The 16,210-nt window shown below is 42.2% G+C and overlaps 2 protein-coding genes across 3 annotated transcripts in view; both read left to right on the top strand.

Annotated features, from left to right (window-relative positions):
• The window catches only part of ccnd2a (cyclin D2, a), a 73,064-nt gene extending 71,558 nt beyond the window's left edge, over positions 1 to 1,506 (top strand). For both annotated transcript variants that reach the window (XM_019888312.1, XM_019888311.1), the window contains exon 5: positions 1,259 to 1,506. In XM_019888312.1, coding sequence (XP_019743871.1) covers positions 1,259 to 1,432 — 174 coding nt within the window. In that variant the 3' untranslated portion in view covers positions 1,433 to 1,506. The remainder of the gene's footprint in view (positions 1 to 1,258) is intronic.
• Positions 1,507 to 6,754: 5,248 nt separating this feature from the next.
• On the top strand, positions 6,755 to 13,990 carry tigara (TP53 induced glycolysis regulatory phosphatase a). Its single transcript, XM_019888303.1, has 6 exons — positions 6,755 to 6,940; positions 7,882 to 7,919; positions 8,007 to 8,128; positions 8,626 to 8,703; positions 8,802 to 8,912; positions 13,527 to 13,990. The coding sequence occupies exons 1-6, from the start codon at positions 6,903 to 6,905 to the stop codon at positions 13,929 to 13,931; spliced, it is 792 nt and encodes a 263-aa protein (XP_019743862.1). The 5' UTR covers positions 6,755 to 6,902; the 3' UTR covers positions 13,932 to 13,990.
• Positions 13,991 to 16,210: the final 2,220 nt, after the last annotated feature.

Below are 16,210 nucleotides of genomic sequence, written 5' to 3' on the forward strand. Positions count from 1 at the left end.
GTGTCGAGTGGGTGCTGCTTTTAAGCTAGTGCCGCGTTCTACAGGACGTTAAGTGAATAAAGTTAAAATCATTCACAATTACAGTAAAACGCACGCCAATAAAAACTCACTTACACGTCGTCGTTTCGAATCTGATGGTCGAAAAACGCAAAGTGAAAATGTGTCTCGGTGTCGTCATTCCGTAGCATCGGGTGGGCTTTGCATCTATTTAAGCTCCCGCGGCATGACGTCTCATCCGGGTTACGGGTAGTGGAATTTCCGCTTACGTAAGTTCCAGTAACATGTAATATCGTACTCAAAATGTTAATGCACAGGCTTTTGTTCCGGGTGAAGGATATTCCTTTTCATAGAATTCCGGGGATGGGAATATTTACTGTACTACCATATGTTCGTCCTGCATGTCATGCAAAATCTCCAAATTAATTGGCTGGCTCACTCACCTGTGCAACAGTGCAGTTTTTGGGCAGTAAAGTTTATATCCATCGGGTTTCCTCTGCATCACCGGTGATAATCACAACAGTCGCTTATCCACTTTAGCCACCATGCGCGTTGGTAGCACTATTGAGTATTGAACATGCCATGTTTTCGAAGATGCTTATACACTTCAAACGAACTGTCAACGGTTCTTGTGGGGTGATTGGGGATTGCCGTGTGTGTGCTTTAGTCTTCGGTGTTGTAATGGCAACTTAGGTTGAAATCTTTGATGGCTGATAGCATCTGCAAGCAAACTAGGCAGAAATTCAGTGACAATATAATCTTCTTATTTCACACAATTTTCTTGACCTAATTTTGACAGGACCTGCTCCTCTCTTTGAAGACCAAGTACTGTCTTGAGCGATGTCTGCCATCTATTGGTGGACACTGTTGTGACAAATTAAAGCTGATCAGCGAGCGGTCCTGTAAGAGAAAAAAAAAAATCCTTAATTTTTGATAATTATTCGAGGGCCACTTTGAGTCCTCATGCGGCTTCTGGGTTGCCAGTTCAGTTGCGATTTTTTTTTTGGGGGGGTGCGGCAACTCTACTTTTGCTCATGTTCAGCCATTTGGAAATAAGATGAATACGTTCTAGTCAGATGTTTCAGATAGATATAGTGATATGAATGCGATTGATCTGAAAACAAATTAGATTGCAGCTTTTGGGACAGAATTTTTAAAACAGAATGTGGTTCCAGATTCTAAAAACCTATGACAGACATGATTCGTTCTTTGCTTTGTCAACCGAATTCTAAATGTGCGTGTCTCTCTTGTGACATTACAGGATGTCCTCAAAGAGTGCCAGGAGCAGATCGAGCGTGTGTTAGAGAGCAGCCTGCGCGAGGGCCGGAAGCAGCAGCAACAGCAGCAGCAGAGTCAGAGAGGCACGAGCAGTAAAGGCCTGGAAGAGCTGGATCAGTCCTCCACCCCGACAGACGTCCGTGACATCAACTTGTGAACCAGAAGAGGGCCTCATTGTGCAGGATTTACAACAACAGCAACAAAAAAAAAATATGAATCATGAAAAAAAAAGTTTCCTAAAAGCAGAAAAAAAGAACAAAAAAACAAAATGCTAAAAACACAAGCCCTTTAAAAGAAAAAGAACAATGCTTGCTAGTTTTTTGTAGATTTTTCTGTTCAAGATAAAAAAAACACCTGCCCATGAAATCTACATTTTTTTTTTAATCTAAAAGCAACAGATTTGGGGCACGATACTGCTCCGTGGTGCCTTGGATATACAGAAGGGAAACCAATCATATTTGCATTCTGCCTTTGATTGTATAGAATGATCATTAAGTTATATTGTAACCATAGCTGGTTGGCAGAAAGTTGCATTCGTGGGAGCAATGTATGGGCTTAGGTATTATTTTTTTTTTCCTCACTCTCTATTTTGATATATATTCATGTTATCTTCTGACCATCAGTGAGATGTAGAGAGGAAGCCCCGACAACAGTATGCGTTACATTGGTGGGTCCCAAATCCAGGGGTGCGACAGGATCATTTGAATCATCATTAGAAGTTGTAGTAATTATTATTAGCCGTAATATTATTGGACATATTTTGAGTAGTCAAGATCAATAAGCTCCTTTGTCAGGCTGCTTGTATGTGTGGGTCAGCTAGTGGGTTCGGCGTGCCTCAGCATGTGCGTGTGTATATGTGTGCGCAGTCTGAATGGGATCCTGTATCGAAAATTAGCAGTAAACATTCTAGGGCGCGAGGCACTTACAATGTTAGAAGACGATGGAGCAGGCTGAGGTTACATACATACTTTGTCTATCAGTATAACGGGGCATCTATGCTATGTCACTGCCTTCATTCATTGGCAGTGTATCGAGGTCTGTTGTTGGCCAGCAATAAACTGCTGCATGGGCTATGAATGAGACGGAGTTCATTTGAGTGAAGGGACCTTCACTTCACTCGGAGCCCTTCTTCGAGCATGTTTCAAAAGTCTTGAATGACCTCAGCCTCACAGGTCACGCGAGACGTTTTGTTGTATTTCTGCCATTCTGTTCATGATATATGACCACATATTGTCACGTGGTGTTACGATGTTGCGTTTCCTTTAGTCAATGGAGGATTTGGAAGTGCAGAACTCTCCAGCACGAAGCGTTTTGGAGCACATTTGAACAGCGAAGAGGACAATGCCTCAAAAGACAGGAGGACAGGGGTTGGGGGGGGCGGACTCCCGTGTTCATTAGAAGGGAGGCCACAGGGTGTGGAAAGAATGAGAAAAGATAGTTTGGATGGATGATTGAAATCGAATGGCGAAGGGTGTCGCGACGTGGGAGCCTGCTGCTGATGTATACAGCCAGTGGCTGAATGACGAATAAAGCGCCCGATTGAGGTTTGAGAGCAGGATAATAAGGTGGAATTCAAATTCTCTTTATGGAGGTGTACTATAACACAGGTAATTGAGTTGAATTTAGAGAAAAAAAAATAATGTGCTGGTTTCCATTTACATGGATGCTAAATGAGGAACTAAGGCTACCAGATCGTATGAGGATGAGTTTCCTTTTTGTTCCTTGGAGGAGTACAAGATATTGTCAATGCATCTGGAGTCCCGCATAGGGCCGTGTTCAGCTCCCTATCCGATTTCAATGGCAAAGCACTTTGAGAACATGCTCCCCAGGAGATACGTCAAAATGAATTGGTGGTGATTTGGAGGTGGGTGGGTGTTTCATTTTACTTGTTATTTGTATCCTTTCCTTTGGTTTACTTTGTAGGGCTGGTTTCCCAATCACCCCCTCATGTCAAGCAACAGTCACATAAAACGGGACATTCCAATCAAAACCAACATTCCGATTCAAGCAAAGACCAACTTGACCCAAGGAGCCTGTCCATGTCCAAGGATTGGAACAAAAACAAAGGCCAAGACACACAGTTCCCTCATCTGTGGCTTTCCTTTACACTGTCATGATTTTTTTTTTTTTTTTTTGTACTTGAATATTTCTTTCTATTTATCTGCATCACAGCCACAGTCGTGTCACACAGGGCGGCGCTCGGGTGCTCGGGTGGTCGTAACATCCAATATTTGCACATGTTCTACAGAGGCCAATGATTTTTTTTTTTTAAGTTTCCAAACCACCGCAAGTGATGTGTGTATTAGTGGCTGTTCACTTTCTATGGTGCTGGCTTGAAATTGCAGAAATGTTCGACAACATTGTGTGAGGCTATGCGACGTGTCATTCAGTCCTCTTTGAGCTTTGCTGCTTCGAATAATCGACGAGGGGGTTCATCAGGCAGAGAGACACGACCGTGTTTTTCGTTTTTTTGGACTTTCACGTGTGCTAGAGTTTTTGTTTGTTTCCATGAGCGACATTGCTTGTTGTCAGACTGAAGAAAATGTGGGGATGTTTTTGTGTTGATTTTGATTTTGGCAATTTGATTTGCCAAAACATCCCGTTTTGAGAAAATTGCCCTCCCTTCATTTTGCCTCTGCCGGATGTAAGCTCTCACCCAAACTTAATGTCTTTCCTGCAATGTCTTGTTGCGTGTGTTATATATTGAGACCACACTTTCAATTTGTGTTTGATGTATTTTATGGGGTGACCAGACCCACAAAAGGGTTTTTGTTTTCTTTCTAAGATTTAGAGATACTGTATTCCAAAGTGAAGAGAGGACAGAGGAGGTGTGAAGACATCAAGAAAAAAAAAATGTCAATATTTTTATTGAGTTATTGTTGTCTTTTTGCGCTGCTAAAAGCTATGAATTTGTTTCATTTATACAAAATAACATTACAGAGTTGTGATGTGTCACTTGAGTGTGCTGCTATTTTATAAACATTTGTATTATAATATAATTATTTTACTGCTTAAGAGATAAATTCAGAAAAACGAAGTAGAAGGTGATAGAAGAACATGAAATGAGTATTCGACTGGAAATGTTCTTTGTACAGTTTGACGTTTTGCTTAGATAGCATGTCTCCTTTACCCCCTTTTTGAATCTATTTTGCTCTTTTTCTTCAGTCACATTCTGCATCGGTGGTATATGTCCTGTACCTCAGGATTTCTGGCTACATACAAAATAATCATACAAAACCAACCAATCCATCATCGATACCTCTGCAGTTAGGGAGCCTGGACTAGAATAGAAAAACAACAAATTTGCATTTTGTGGATGTGCCGCTGTTTGCCTTCCACTTGGACGTACTGGAGGGGAGGGGGGTCCTCAACATTTCTGGGGGTGTTCTAGCATCATTTGCTCATGTTGGTGCTACATCTGACATGTTGTGGGTGACAGAGGTTACAACAGCGTTGCTATGATGGCCAAAGTACACTTGTTGCTTTATTCACTCACAATCACCCTGAACGTCCGCCAATATGGATTCCCAATGCGGGAATGACATATTTTGTGCTGAAATCGGAGATAATGTGCATGTGTGGGTGCGTGTGTGTGTGTTATTACACTTGTCATTTCGACCCATAAATATTGTGATATCTGGAAGTTTGAGTGGAGCACATTTCCCTTTGACTCGTCCCCCTCCCCACGAGATCCCATATCATGTACCTCAACTGTCTGTTGCACAACCTCTGTTCAATAAACTTCTGCTTTAAAGGGTGTGACACCACATCAGTTCACTGCTCTTTTCCCTGCCTCGCTTCCTTTTTACAAACATGTTTCCTGAGTTGTGTGTGTGTGTGTGTGTGTGTGTGTGTGTGTGTGTGTGTGTGTGTGTGTGTGTGTGTGTGTGTGCAATAGGGAGCATACAGCACTGCAAAGTAAGTACAGCGGTCACAGAGCACACACAGACAAAATAACAACCATTCACACTCACACCTAGGGACAATTTAGACAGTGTTCCAATAACCAGCCGTGTATGTTTTGGGAATGAGGGAGGAAGCTGGAGTACCCGGAGAAAACCCACGCAGGCACAACACGCAGGTAACATGTAAACGCCACACAGGAAGGCCGGGGTCTGGAATCGAAGCCTGTGAGGCGGACGTGCTAACCAGTTGACCACCGTGCCGCCATGCATATATTTATTTATATATAAAATTAAAAGTAGTTTGAAAACAACGGCACCTGTAACAGTGTCTGTTATTTGATGTCTGTAGACCAGGGGTGTCAAATTTAATTTTGTCATGGGCCACTTTGTAGTGAGGGTTTTCCTTGAACTGTGAACCCAAATTGCCTCATATTTTATAAACACAGCAAATTGAATATTAACTACAGTTGTCAGAGGCCATTTTTGTTCAGATATTGTTACACTTATTTTAAAAGAGAGATCGGTTACAAAAATGCTTGCAATATCCGAACGCTTTTAAAAGTGAAGACAATTTACAATTTTGATAGTTTAGCTAGAAACAAAATTTGCTTTGACGGGCCACATAAGATGATGTCGCGGGCCGAGTTTGACACCTGTGCTGTAGACCCACTGACAATGTTAGGTACACGCACAATTGCTTTTCATATATATACAGGTAATTGGTATTAACTACACAAGATCTCAATCATCTTCAGCATTATGTTGAGAAATGTTTGTTTTGCATAAATTTCACCCCTTCAACCATATTTCTTTTCCAGACGACAGTAGCCTATTTGACCAGCTTTCAGTCTGCAATTGACTTCCACAATCAAAATGTTTATGATCGGTTATACTAATATATTATAAAATAAACAATGTCAACTCCAAAAATAGATATTTTATTTTGGTCAAAGCAGATACAGAGCTCAATTAAGTGAAACCGGAAGTAGAGATTGACGAGTTTTAACTAATAGCTACCAATACTCTGTATGCCTCCAAGAAAGTAGGTACTGTACGGTACTGTACAGTATACCCTTTAAAATGTCAAATTGACATTTATATTGCTCAAAATCTGTATCAATGCTCAAAATACCTTCCTTCAACATTGTACTGGCCTTTTGGGAGATGGCAACTGTCTGTCTCAGTTGTGACTTCCCAAACAAATTGCCACGGAGCTGCAGATGAGTCCAATCGTAATAAACTGGCGAGTTTACAACAGCAAATCAACGGAATTTTGCTTGTCTGGTAAACTGTACAGAAAAAAAAACATGACGGGCTAAAAAAATTGACGGCAATTTTGTAATCAGCATGCCAGTTTCAGTTTTAATCAGCATGTAAATCGAACTCAACATAATTAGTTTTTTTCCCCAAAAATTATTATTTATTATTTCTTTTATTTTTTTCATATTCTACGACTAAAAGTAGCAATCCATCGCTTGCGAATGTGCATACGGTTTCAGAAAATGAAAAAAAATTGCACTGCCTTTACCGTAATTGTGGCAAAACGACACTCTTCAAAATCAACTTGCGTACATATCATCGACAGTATGCCTGACGTTCGGGGTTACCGGGAAGTAGGGTCGTCGACATATATTTGCGGCTGTGAAACTCAGGTCATAACGTGTCGAAAGCAGCTCATAATTGAAACGGAAGGCTTTTTGCTTTGTGGGCGCTCTCCAGGAAATGAAGGCGTTCACGTTCGGCTTGACATTTGTTCGACAGTAAGTGCAGCAGCAAATCACAGAGAGCACATACAGCCACACTCTGTCTGTCAACTTTGCTGAGAACATAGCCACGAGCTAACAAATCTGACGTAGAATCCATACTGTTAGCAACAAATGTATTTAATACATCATGACTTGAATTGATTGCTCGGTGACTGTGTAGTATACCAGAGTGAACGGCAGAGTGCACAAAAAAAAATCATAATCCTTTCTCGGTATCGCAGTATTCACTTCCGCCCTAAATAGATTGCGTGTGGTTTACACAGGTGGAAGCACTTGCTTTAAATAACACGTTGCTATAAGCAGAGTTAATGTCGTCCAACTCAAAGCCATGCACATAATATTTCTTACATAAAACCTCAGTGTGTCGTTAGCCAGCGACGTAACCCAGTTTGACGTAAATCGAAACGCACTGCAGTCCACCAACGATAACACAACGGAAAAAAATCATGAGTAATCATTTCTATCAAAACATTTCTAGGTCATGGATTTAAAACAGTCAAATGAAAACTGAATAAATCATCTTTGTACTTTGGAGCATTATATGTCTTCTTGACTATGCCAAGGGACTACAGATGGAAACTAGCAGACAGCTATGACCTGACATATTTACATGTAAAACTTAATTAATATGCTCTGTCCCATCCATCCACCCTTTTTCAACACCGCTTATTCTGAACAAGGTCGCGGGGAGTTGCTGGGGGCTAGCCCGGCTCACTTTGGGCGGAAGGCAGGCTTCACCCTGAACTGGTCGCCAGTCAGTCGCAGGGCAGATGCACTGTCCCTTCTAAATGAAATCAATACAATGAAATTAAAAACATCATGAAAGGGACCAAGCCAAAAGTCAAACAAGGATCATGAGTGTGCCATCGGTTTAGTGGTAGCTTTTTACTTTCCTGTGTAATATGTTGAATGATATAATAATGTATTTCTTACAGTGGAGAAACAGAGTTCAATAAAGAGGGCCTGCTTCAAGGTAAGGTATTATTATTTTGTTAAAAAGACGCAAACGATGTACAGTATTTTCTGTCACTTTATTGTATTCCGTCTGTCTTGAATCCAGGCCAGACTATAGACTGTCCGTTGTCTGAAGTGGGACTGCAGCAGGCCGAGGCTGCAGGTCGCTACCTGAAGGATGTCAAGTTCTCCAACCTGTTTGTCAGTGACATGCTGCGAGCGCGACAGGTTTGATGTTTTCTAATTAGAATAGGAGCGAGAGAGAGAAAGAGATGTCTCCTTCCAAAAGGAAAAATGACTCATTGGAAACAAAGACCAAACACAGTCTGATCTGCAATGCTGGTTAGAGCCTATTTTTCCTGGGGGAAAATAATGGAAGCAGAATTAATCAGGTCCAGATTAAAACCATTATTCACTTGCAAAGCACATCAAGTCACATTTTAACATGAGTGGCAGAATTCTTACCACGTCTGCCTCACAGTTCTAAGGTTTGAGGTTCAAATCTCTGCTGTGCCGTTTGTGTGTGCATGTTAAACAATGACCCTTTTCAAACGTGTTGATTGAATAACTTGTGTGCAGGCGGCGTGGGCACAACTCCCACGTAATGAAAGTGTGAAAGTTAGTCCCTCTCTCCATGTACCCCGGGATTGACAGCTCCCCGTGACATAGAACAGGATAAGCCTTATCAAAAACCGGATGGTTAATTGCCGTTCTTCCTTTCGCAGACTGCCGAAACCATCGTGAAACACAACAGTAGTTGCGCCGGTCTACAGCTGGTGTGTGACCCTCTACTCAAGGAGAAAGTCAGTCAAATCGAAGCTCCCTCAGACACGTGCAAAAGCTATTCCTGTCAGATAAACCACTTACCGATAGTTTTTGCATTTCTTTTTTTTTTTTTCAGAGCTTTGGGATAGCAGAGGGGAAGCGATTGCAAGATGCAAAAGATATGGCCAGAGCTGCCGGTCAGTCTTGGGCGGTCTTCACGCCTCCTCAAGGAGAGACTCAAGAGCAGGTGAGGCAAAGGTACATGTACGATGCTAACAAAGTGCTACAACGCTTGACCTGCAAAATAAAGGATAGGATACAGGAGAATATGGCTTCTCCTAAAATTTCTCATCACATCTTAACTTTTGGAGCATGACTAGTAGTGTTGTTTTGAGTCCTAAGAGTATGCTGGTTTGCAAATATTCCTTGATTCATCCCAATGCAGACAAACATTTGACGTTCAAACATTATTTGATCGTAGCAGTTATTTGATATTTGCATTGTGATGCTTCATTTGTGGTTCCTATGCCAAATATTTTATAATAGATGCACAGATATACGTTGTCTGCCAATTGAGGGTAGAGCTAGTATTAATTCCTTGATAGTTGCCATTTTAGTGGTTTCTAATGTAACTACAATAAACAAAGACATAACAAGTAAGTATCGAAAGACAATGCAGCGTCATCTAGCAGAGATAAAGTGATCAGTTGGGCAATACAATACTGTAACGGTTGTGCAATTGATGCAGATAATGGTTGCACCATTTTTTAAGTGACCAGTAGCAGTAATTGTGGTACATCTTTAGGTGTGCAATTATACAGAAAGTCCTTGAGCGCTTGAAAGTGTCTGGTTCTGTGGAATCTTGATCGACAATTGTTCAAGTATGTCGAGAGCTGGAGCTACAATGACCATTGCAGTAATACTGTTTCACAGAGGTGTGCAAAAATGCAAAGAGCCACTCGAGATTTAAGTTGCTGTTTAGGGAGTTAATGGCGAGAAGGAAGAAGCTGTTTGAATGTCTGCTGGTTTTTGTGAGCATGGTTCGGTAGCGCTTGTCTGAGGAGAGTAGTTGGAAAAGGTGGTGGGCAGGGTGTGGGTGGTCCAGTAGGATTTTCCGTGCCCTTGTCTTGGTTCTTGCGGAGTGCAAGTCCTCGAGAGTGGGTAGGGCGGTGCCACTGATTTTTTTCCGCAGTCCTAATTGTCTGTTGCAGTCAGATTTTGTCCTTTTTTGTGGCAGCCCCACACCAGACTTTGATAAAGGAACGCAGGATTGATTTGATGAGCGCTGTGTAGAACTGTCTCAGCAGCTCCCGTGGCAAGCCGTGCTTCCTCAGCAGCCTCAGGAAGTACGTCCTCTGCTGGGCCTTTTTCAGGATGGAGTTAATGTTGGCCTCTCACTTCATGTCCTGAGAGACTGTGAATCCCAGGAACTTGAAGGTCTGGAACGGTTGACACGGGGCAGGTGGAAAGTATGAGGGGCAGCTATGGCGAAGTCAACAAACATCTCTACACGATGATCTTTTAATAGCTTAGAAAAATGATATTGCAGCCATATTTTAGCCGTAATAGCTTTGCCGACTTCCTAGCGAAACACGAATAAAGCTTTTGGAAGTCATAGGGGTTGCTTTTCTTAGAATATAAATCCAAAGCAAATTAAATTGCTTCCGCATTTCACTATTTGCAATATCGACCCATCTTCTTCTTCAATTTTGTGGAACGTAATTGTTCCTGCTCATTAAACCAATAAAGAAGGAATATGAATAGCAAACATGAAATCTGAATCAGCAAAGCTGGCAAAACACAAAATTGGATGGAGTCTCTGCCAAATGCTTTGGGTCCAACCAAAGCAGATGAAATTACTGCTGGGCACAAAGGACGCCACTAGAGGGCAGGACCTACCAGGAGAACCGCTGAGTGTGTCCAGTCCTGGACTCTGCCGCAAGGGGGGGAATGTGAGTTGTTTTTTGCGTCCACATGCTTGAATGACATCTTGTGATCAAAGTACGGTACATCCGCTTCAGTCTGAAAGTGGCTCTGATTAGAAAGTCACCACTTGCTTCTATTTGTGTTTGAGGCTGTGTGGGTGTGAGTGCGCGCATGATTGGGATGTTCCATTTCAGAAAATCCTCTATTCATCTATTACTTTCTGGAGTTGAATCGGCTCCATCGCAGCATGGGAAGAGCACATGATGGTGACAATGATGATGAGGATGGCGGCCAAAGATAGATTTGAGGCTCATTAGACAGCGCCTGGCTGCTCCGTCGTTGCGGGTTGGTGCATCAGGATCCAATGCGCTCGCTACCTTCAGTTTGGTCAGTCAGATGGAAACCAGATTGTGGGGTGGGGGGTGCTATTAGCACCGCAGTGTCAAACCAGTTTTCATTGGGGCCACATCGGAGAAGTGGTTGTTTGCACTAAGGGGCTGACTTGTAATGCCAAAGCGATATAACGCTATGCCAAAAAGCACGACTTGTTGGCACAGGAGCTCCATTTACATCCAAATCACGGTGTAGGAATTAATTAAAAGAGTTTAGATATAGGACTCCCACTTTTTAAGGCACTTTTTAAGGCCAGCAATGGGAGCAATTAACAATCAAAATTCAAACTTTGACTCTTTGATACTTGGTTGCAAATTCTTTGCCGTCAATTACAGTCTAAAGTCTGCAATGTCAAGACATCACCAGATGCTGGATTTCATCCCTGGTGATGCTCTGCCAGGCTTCTACCGCAAGTATCTTAATTTCTTGCTTGGTCTTGGAGCCTTTCCCCATCATTTTAAAAAGTGGAATGCAGACTCAGTTGGACGCAAGTCAGGTTGACTTGGCCATTGGTTGCTTTTGCAGTATACTTTCGGTCAATGTCCGTCTGTATCGTGACGCACTATTTGATAACTTTTGAAGCATTTCGCTGAGGATGAGTAGATAACATCACCCAAAACACTTCAAAATTGATGATGCTACTTTTATCAGCAGCTAAATCATCACTAAATACAAGGGGCGAGTTCCATTGACAGCCATCCATGGAGGCAAACTTTTGTCCACATACAGTGAAAGTCCTCTACAACGAAACCTACATGTGCGAAAATACCCCTGAGTGGGAAAAAATCTTCATGCATGAAAGCCTTTCCCTGTTTTCTGCTTCCCCCTACAACAAAAATTCCCCCTGTTGCGTAATACAAAATCCTTTTCTCCACCCTTGCCTCGCACTGCGGTCCACTACAACGAAAACAAACCTTCCACAAAAGTCTAATCCAACCTCAGCCTATAGCGACTCCTACTGCTTAGCTCAGAAACGGCAACAGCAACCACCACACTGGCTTACACATGTGCAGTAGTACAGGAAGTATTTGTTATTGTTAGCACGTGGTTAGAAATGTCACTCGTAGTTTCACACAGCACAAACGTTGCATTGCTTGCAATAAAATGGCTACAAAACGGACCTTTGCAGACCAAAGCTCGTCACAAGGAGTTAAGAAAAGAAAAGCTTTAACTCTTGTAGACAGGATAAAAGTAATAAAGATGAAAGATGGAGGAAGCAAAGTAAAAGACATTGTGTGTGTGTGTGTGTGTGTGTGTGTGTGTGTGTGTGTGTGTGTGTGTGTGTGTGTGTGTGTGTGTGTGCGTGTGTGTAAGTTTCATTCTCTATTTCTGTGTTTTTCGACGTACACTAATTAGCATGCTTGTACAATTACTTGCCCTGCATACATCGTACGCGCAGGAACTTGCAGATTCCCCGAATGTACGTCAATTTTCACATGACATTAGTAGTCTTGACTCCTGGTCGTTATTTTTCAAAAGTCATGCACAGTAGGTTGTGATGGTATAAATCCCATTTAGTGATGATGGTTCAGTTGCCATTCAAGCTTCTGCTGTTAAAATGCATAATTGACATTTTGTCAAGTCAAGTCAAGAACAACTTTATTGTCAAATGCGCTGTATGTGCAACATACAGCACAGATGAAATTTCTTCCCTCTCAACCAGACAACAAGAGGACCCGCTGCGGGTGCCTGTGCCGCCATCAAAAGAACAGTTAATAACATAACAACATAAAATGACAAAATAATACAACACAACACATAAGACACAGACAGTCGTGCAATCTGAACTACTTTTCCTGCATACACTTTGTTGTTTGTTGTTGTCGGTTCATTCTCTTTCATTCTTCAGTTTTTGTTTTTTTTTCTGTGCATGTCATATTATAAAAATGGTGTACAACAGGGGTGTGAAACTAATTTTTGTCGCGGGCCACATTGTAGTTATGCTTTCCCTTGGAGGGCCGTTATGAATTTTGGGAAACCATATAAATGTTTAATCCCCTCCACATATTACATACACAGCACACAACAAATGGATGGATCACTAGTTTTCAAATCAGAAGTCAAGAATAATGATTGTGTTCAGAGTTCATGATAATACTACCAGTAGAATAATATTAAACGTGAAATCCCCAATTCCTGCCTGCCCGTTATTTAAGAAACGCTTCCTCCTCCTTTTTTAATTTATCCGCATGAAAGTAACACATGGACTACAAATCATAACACTTGGTAACCTTTCCTACTTTGTAGTCTTCCCTTCACATGTTTTTGTCTCATCGGCCCACAGGATGTTGTTCCACAAGTGTAAAGGCTTTTTTTTTTTTTTTTTTTTTTTTTGTTCATGCAAATCTGGCCTTCCTGTTTTTCAGGCCCACTAATGGTTGAAAACTTGTGATGAAGTTTTGTTTCGATTGTTGTCTTTGACACACACACTCGTACCTCCTGGAGAGTGATGAAGGGTTTTGCCTTAACTTTTGGAGAGGGGGGGGGGGGTCTTCAGTCACCCACATCACCTATAAAAACAAAAGTTTTGTTTTGTGTTCAGGTGAAGCAGCGTGTCAAAGAGTTTTGGCTCAAAATGGTCCACCAAGTCGGGCGCCAACAGTGGGCCAGCGGAGGTGAGGACGAGCGCTCTTCGGCACCTCGCGTGGAAGGAGAAGAGGCGCACGACCTCCCCGCCCATGCCCTGGTGGTCTCCCACGGGGCCTACTTGTGCATGATCATGCGCTTCCTCGTGGACGATTTACACTGCCCCGTACCCGAAGGCTGCAGCAGAGCACGCATGTTCTCTCTGAGTCCCAACGCCGGCGTGAGTCGTTTTGTGCTCACCTTGGCCAAAGAGGACAACGCTTTCAAGGTGTCTCAGATTCGGTGCTTGTTTGTCAACAGGGGAGATCATGTGAAAACAGAGCAGGATGGATCTTCATTTAAAATAGCTGAGACACGATAGAAAAGTCATGTCAACACTATTTAGTATTAAGCCCACATGGAAAAGAAGCAATTTTAGAGTAGTCTTGAATGTTAATAAAGAGTTCCCACAGATCTTTTTGGCTTTGACAACATTCAAGGGTAGAAAGAAGATAAGCGCTTCACCATTTATTTCTCATCGTAATGTTTTTGGCTTTGTCTTTTGAGTGTGGCACGGATTAGTCAAAAAGTCACTCTTTCCCATTCAACTCCTCTTAACGTGACTAAATCCATCTTGCTTGGGTGCCCAGAAATGAAAAGTGAAGGCCAGGCCGAGGGATTTTCTTATTGAGGAGTTATTTTATGTCCCAAGACATTTGTCCATATGATGTCCTGTGAATGTTTAGCAGCCTGCAGTTTTTTCACTGTTTCATTGAAGATTTGAGCCATGGCTTGATGACTTCATTGTAGAGTAAGCATTGGCGGAGCCGGAGAGGGTACTGAGGTGGCACTGGACCACCCTAAAATCTCCTTGTACACCTCGGGTGCCAGTCCAGATGATTGTTTTGCTGCACTACATTGTTTCATATCTGTGAGCCACACTCCACTGGTAAAAAGTTACATGTTGATGGAATACTACACGCCATTTTTTTTGTCCGTCTTGTGTACATTTTCACATAGTCACAGCACTTTGAACGTACACTTAATGTCTGCTGAGCGATATGTTGCAAACAAGCGCATCTCTTTGTTAGCAGCTAGGTTGAAAGGCTTCGACGACTTACAGTAAGACAAGTTTATCCGGGCACGAATGATTGAATGAATGACGTTTTATGCCAGTGATCGTGCTGTGTCAACCAAAAACAACACACAGTACTTTTGCGGTCACAACACAAAGATCCCGCCAACATTCTTCAGCTGTCTGGACACACACAGTAATTATGAGACTCCAAGATTTTGCCAGCATCAGGCAGCACTCTTCTATACGATCAAACAAATTCACCATGTTGTGCTAGCTCACTTCAGCAAACAAATTGGCTTTATTTGTCCAGTAACTGTGAATACTGTGTTTTTATTTGTCCAGTAACGGTGAATACTGTGTCTGTGCCCGTGTCTGTGCGTGCACGTAACCCCAAGATTTTATTCAATACAAAAATTGATGTTGATTGTTGATCAAGTGTTTCCAAGTATTTGTTTTGCCGAAAATAAACTAAGCCACTCCATGAATACAATTGTCGCAGGCGGTGTCATCTTGTCCATCACGGCCCACCCGGTTCATTGGTGTGAGCGTGGCTAACTTGTTCCACAATGACTGTGTGCTTCGATTCGTTGTGGATTTTACAAAAGCAACAGAGCCAGGCTATTTAACACGGAGTGTAGACTAGTGAAACGCCATGTATAGTAAGGCGTTTTTAGCCGAAAAAAACGACCATGTGTCGGAAGGCGTTTTTAGCCCAAAATAACGACCATGTATAGTAAGGCGTTTCACCGGAAAAAAATGACCATGTTTCGGCATTTTAACCCGAGAAAAACGACCATGCATTGTAAGGCGATTTAACCCGAAAAAAACGACCATGTATAGTAAGGCATTTTAACCCGAAAAAAACGACCATGAATAGGAAGGCGTTTTTAGCTGAAAATAACGACCATGTATAGTAAAGGCGTTTTTAGCCGAAAAAAAAAGACCATGTATAGGAAGGCGTTTTTAAACGAAAAAAAACGACCATGTATTGTTAGGCGTTTTAACCCGAAAAAAACGACCATGTGTAGGAAGGCGTTTTTAGCCAAAAATAACGACCATGTATGGGAAGGCGTTTGTAGCCCAAAAAAACGACCATGTATAGGAAGGCGTTTTTAGACGAAAAAAATGACCATGTATAGTAAGGCGTTTTTAGCCGAAAAAAACGACCATGTATAGTAAGGCGTTTTTAGCCGAAAAAATGACATTGGATGACTTTCTGAGGGCCCCGATAACTTTTCCCCCTCAAAGTAGTCACTGTATATCGATCAACATGTCCGAAACATTTCGGTCTCAAACTCCAGCAGAGGGCCCGCCATTGGCAAGGGGAAACAATAAACCCGATTTCGCTTTCCAGTGTCAGCTCACAGAATTAAGAATCATTGTAAAATTTGACCGCAAACTCGCAAGAGGCTCGCGCCCGTCGTCGACGGTGTTGACAAGGTCTTTACGAAATGTGAAAAAGAGAGAGCGACTTAGAGAGGGAGAGAGAGAGAGAGAGAGAGAGAAAGAGAGAATGATAGAGAAAGAGAGAGAGAGAAAGAGAAAGAGAAAGAGAGAGAGAGAAAGAGAAAGAGAAAGAGAGA

Source organism: Hippocampus comes, unplaced genomic scaffold, assembly GCF_001891065.2.
Source record: "Hippocampus comes isolate QL1 unplaced genomic scaffold, H_comes_QL1_v1.1 scaffold112, whole genome shotgun sequence".
Classification (NCBI taxonomy): domain Eukaryota; kingdom Metazoa; phylum Chordata; class Actinopteri; order Syngnathiformes; family Syngnathidae; genus Hippocampus; species Hippocampus comes.